General features: G+C 44.8%; 1 protein-coding gene across 1 annotated transcript; it reads left to right on the forward strand.

Moving 5' to 3' along the window:
* The first annotated feature begins 1,037 nt into the window (after positions 1–1,037).
* On the forward strand, positions 1,038–3,096 carry ADIPOQ (adiponectin, C1Q and collagen domain containing). The gene is made up of 2 exons (XM_007935990.2): positions 1,038–1,245; positions 2,576–3,096. Exons 1-2 carry the CDS (start codon positions 1,038–1,040, stop codon positions 3,094–3,096), a joined length of 729 nt encoding a protein of 242 aa, XP_007934181.1.
* Positions 3,097–3,547: the final 451 nt, after the last annotated feature.

The following is a 3,547-nucleotide window of genomic DNA, read 5'->3' on the forward strand; positions in this document are numbered from 1 at the left end:
GTCCCAGTTCAAGTGCCAGGTTCTAGGGGCTGGGTGAAAGCCCCTTAACCTTGGGGTCCAGCTCTGCCTCCTGCTCCTGGCCCACTGGAGCTAGAGGCATTTCTTCACTCAGACAGCCGCTGGCTGCTGAGGCTGAGAAGCCTCAAGATTGACAAGTAAAAAAGGCACAGTCCCAATATTACCAAAAACACACAGCAGGGCATTAAGTCCATTGTAAGTCCCAAGGTTGGCAGAGCATAGCAAGCTGCTGAGCAATGACACTGTACATGCAGGGTCCAAATGTGCCATAGGCAAGAGACCATTCCCAAGGCTTCTCCTTGTACACAGGAAGCAGACCACATCCCAAAGGCAGCTACTCAGCTGCTTGTGGTAGATCCCACCATGGAGTTGATTGCCAGTATCGTCATGGGAATAACTACCACCAGCTGCCCAGCCACTCAACCAGGCCCAGCCAAGTTGACACACAAACATAACTACAATAGTGTGTGTATAATATGTTACCAAATGGTCAAACGTGTGACCCAGGAGAAGGAGAGAGGAAAAAGAAGAACGGGAAGGAAAGCAAGAGGAGTAGAGCCAGAAAATGAAAGAAAAGAAGGGAGAAAAGAAAACAAAGGGAGTCATGGAGAGAGGTTGTTTAGAGTTGAATGGAGCAAACTGAGTCCCATTCCTGGAAAACTCAAGGGATAGATTCTTGGCAAGTTGATCCTTAGAACTTTCCCCATGGCTGGTCCTGAACTCTATAATGTGGAGAGATTGGAGGAGTGTCATCCCTGCCCTAGTTGAACTCCCAATTCTTCGGAAGAGAGGGATAATACTAAATATTGCTCACATCAGGGCAGAAAGAATCAAGGTGAGCTAAAATTGTCAGGGAAGTCTTCATAGAAGAGGTGAGATTTGAGAGAGTAGTTCTTAGAGTAGGACTTTGCTGAATGAATGGAGTTCTGCTTAGGTCATGCCTGAGTGTGCTGTGTGGGGTCTGTCTCTCGTCTACTTTTCTACAGCTGACCTTGTAGATGTGAATTCCATCACTCAGGATGCTGTTGCTGCAAGCTGTTCTACTGCTACTAGCTCTGCCCAATAGTGACACCTCAACTGAAAGGCCTGGGGTCCTGCTTTCCCCACCCAAGGAGGGCTGTACAGGTTGGATGGCAGGCATTCCAGGGCATCCTGGCCACAATGGGATTCCAGGCCGTGATGGCAGAGATGGTGCCCCCGGAGAGAAGGGTGAGAAAGGAGATCCAGGTAAGGACAAGGTCTTGGCCTCCTCTATCACAGACTAGGCTCCTGGGTAGCGGAGTACTTCCAGGGCTGAATGTGGGCAATGTTTTCTACTAAGGCCTAGACATGGAGAAGAAGCAAAGCTTTTTATATGATCCATAAGCAAGTTAAAGTGGGTTCTGGGTTGGTCTTTGTCTTAGATGTCTAGTGCTGTCATAACAGAAATACCACAAGTGGATGGCTTTAACAGAAGTTTATTTACGGTTTGGGAGGCTAGAAGTCTGAATTCAGAGTGTGGGCTCTAGGGGAAGTTTTTCTCTCTCTGTTGTCTCTGGAGGAAGGTCCTTACCTCTTCAGCTTCTTCTTCTTGGTTCCTTGGAGATCTCCATATGTCTTGGTATCTATCTTACCCTATCTTCTGCTTGCTTACTTCCTTAATCTCTTTAATATCTAAAAAGAGATTGACTCAAAACACACACTCTACACTAATCCTGCCTTGTTAAAGATGACCCGTCCCCAAATGGGAATATAACAACAGGCATAGAATTTAGGATTTACAACATATATATTTTGGGGACAAAATTCAATCTGTAGTAGCCCTCCAGTGGTGAAACCAGGTAGTTCCTCTATAACCAAGTACCCTTTGACTTGGCTGTAACCCCATCTCCTAGCCTAGCCCCCTTTCCATCTCCATTCATATCCCTATTCCCAATCTGTTCATATTTTCATTCTCCTTCCTTTTCACTTTGTTTTTATTTTATTCAATGGAAATTCAACTGCACTTACTATGTAGCTCTTGCAGGAAACAGTCTTGCTCTTGGAGAACTCTTGATCTAGTTAAGAGAAAAGTCTAATGTGCAAGATTGTCAGAAGTTTCCACAAGAAGGTTCATTCCAAATATGTCTGGCTGAATATAAATAAATGCCCAAAATATGGAACCAAGAGAAATTACACTTAATGCTGACCTGGGTTAATAATGAAGGCTTCAGGGAAAAAGGAGGTTTGAGCTAGGCAGAATAAAGGAGAGAGCACAAAAGTATGGTAGCTTGAGACAACATATGAAGGGCTGGCAGGGTGGCGAGTCCATTATAGAGACACATGGAAGATAAAGGTGGAAATAAACTTAGGGGAGCCTGATGGGCTATTCTGTGGGGATATGGAAGGAGGAGGTGACATCTCTCCCCTCATGCCCACTTTCAGAAGCTTTTTTTGGTCCCTTGCTCTTTAAGCCAAATATATTACAGATATGGGTGGGTGTGTGGGGGGTTGTGGTCACAGGGATGGTGCTTTAGGCTGGAGCTAGCCTAAGTTGGAATTCTGTTCCTTGTAGTCACTGAGGTTTTCTCATCTCTAGGTCTTATTGGTCCTAAGGGTGACACTGGTGAGACCGGAGTGATTGGGGCTGAAGGTCCTCGAGGCTTTCCAGGAACCCCAGGCAGAAAAGGAGAACCTGGAGAAGGTGCCTATGTGTACCGCTCAGCATTCAGTGTGGGATTGGATACCCGGGACACCATTCCTAATGTTCCCATTCGCTTTACCAAGATCTTCTATAATCAGCAAAACCACTATGATGGTTCCACTGGCAAATTCCACTGCAACATTCCTGGGCTGTACTACTTCTCCTACCACATCACAGTCTACATGAAGGATGTGAAGGTCAGCCTCTTCAAGAAGGACAAGGCTGTGCTCTTCACCTATGATCAATACCAGGACAAGAATGTAGACCAGGCCTCTGGCTCTGTGCTCTTGCATCTGGAGGTGGGTGACCAAGTCTGGCTCCAGGTGTATGGGGATGGAGAGCATAATGGGGTCTATGCAGATAATGTCAATGACTCCACCTTCACAGGCTTCCTTCTCTACCATGACACCAACTGATCACCATTACTTCAGAGTCTCCAAGAGGCCAAACAAAAGTCAAGAGGACAATCAAAAGTCAAGCAAAAGACAGCTAGAAGGTGTTCAGCATAGACAGGAGACTGATTTTATTATCTAGTTGGAGGGCTCTGAACATTACACATTCCTTTATACATTTGTTCATCATATAACTTTTTTTTTTTTAAATCATATACTATGTTTCCATTCTGAAGAAGACATGATCCTGGGTCTCAAGGATCTTATTATGCAGTAGCAATAAAAAGATAATTATATTTAGTGGGAAGCTTCCCATACATGATATGATAACTGACTAAAGAAAGTATTTGTATTTGGTAGTTTTAATTTTTGTGCTCATTGTCTTCCCTGATGTTCATGCCAAGCCTGGGAGGTAGGCAGGGCAGATATTATTCTTTTCCTTTTACAGCTATAGTTCAGAGACTGAAAGTATTAA

Source organism: Orycteropus afer, unplaced genomic scaffold, assembly GCF_000298275.1.
Source record: "Orycteropus afer afer isolate SDZICR_OR568_19922 unplaced genomic scaffold, OryAfe1.0 scaffold00032, whole genome shotgun sequence".
NCBI classification, from domain to species: Eukaryota; Metazoa; Chordata; class Mammalia; order Tubulidentata; family Orycteropodidae; genus Orycteropus; species Orycteropus afer.

Excerpts from the sequence above, each read along its gene's own strand:
- ADIPOQ (XM_007935990.2), top strand. The coding sequence starts at position 1,038 with ATGCTGTTGCTGCAAGCTGTTCTACTGCTACTAGCTCTGCCCAATAGT. Across the intron at positions 1,246-2,575 it reads GGGTGAGAAAGGAGATCCAG|GTCTTATTGGTCCTAAGGGT; the intron begins GTAAGGACAAGG and ends TCTCATCTCTAG.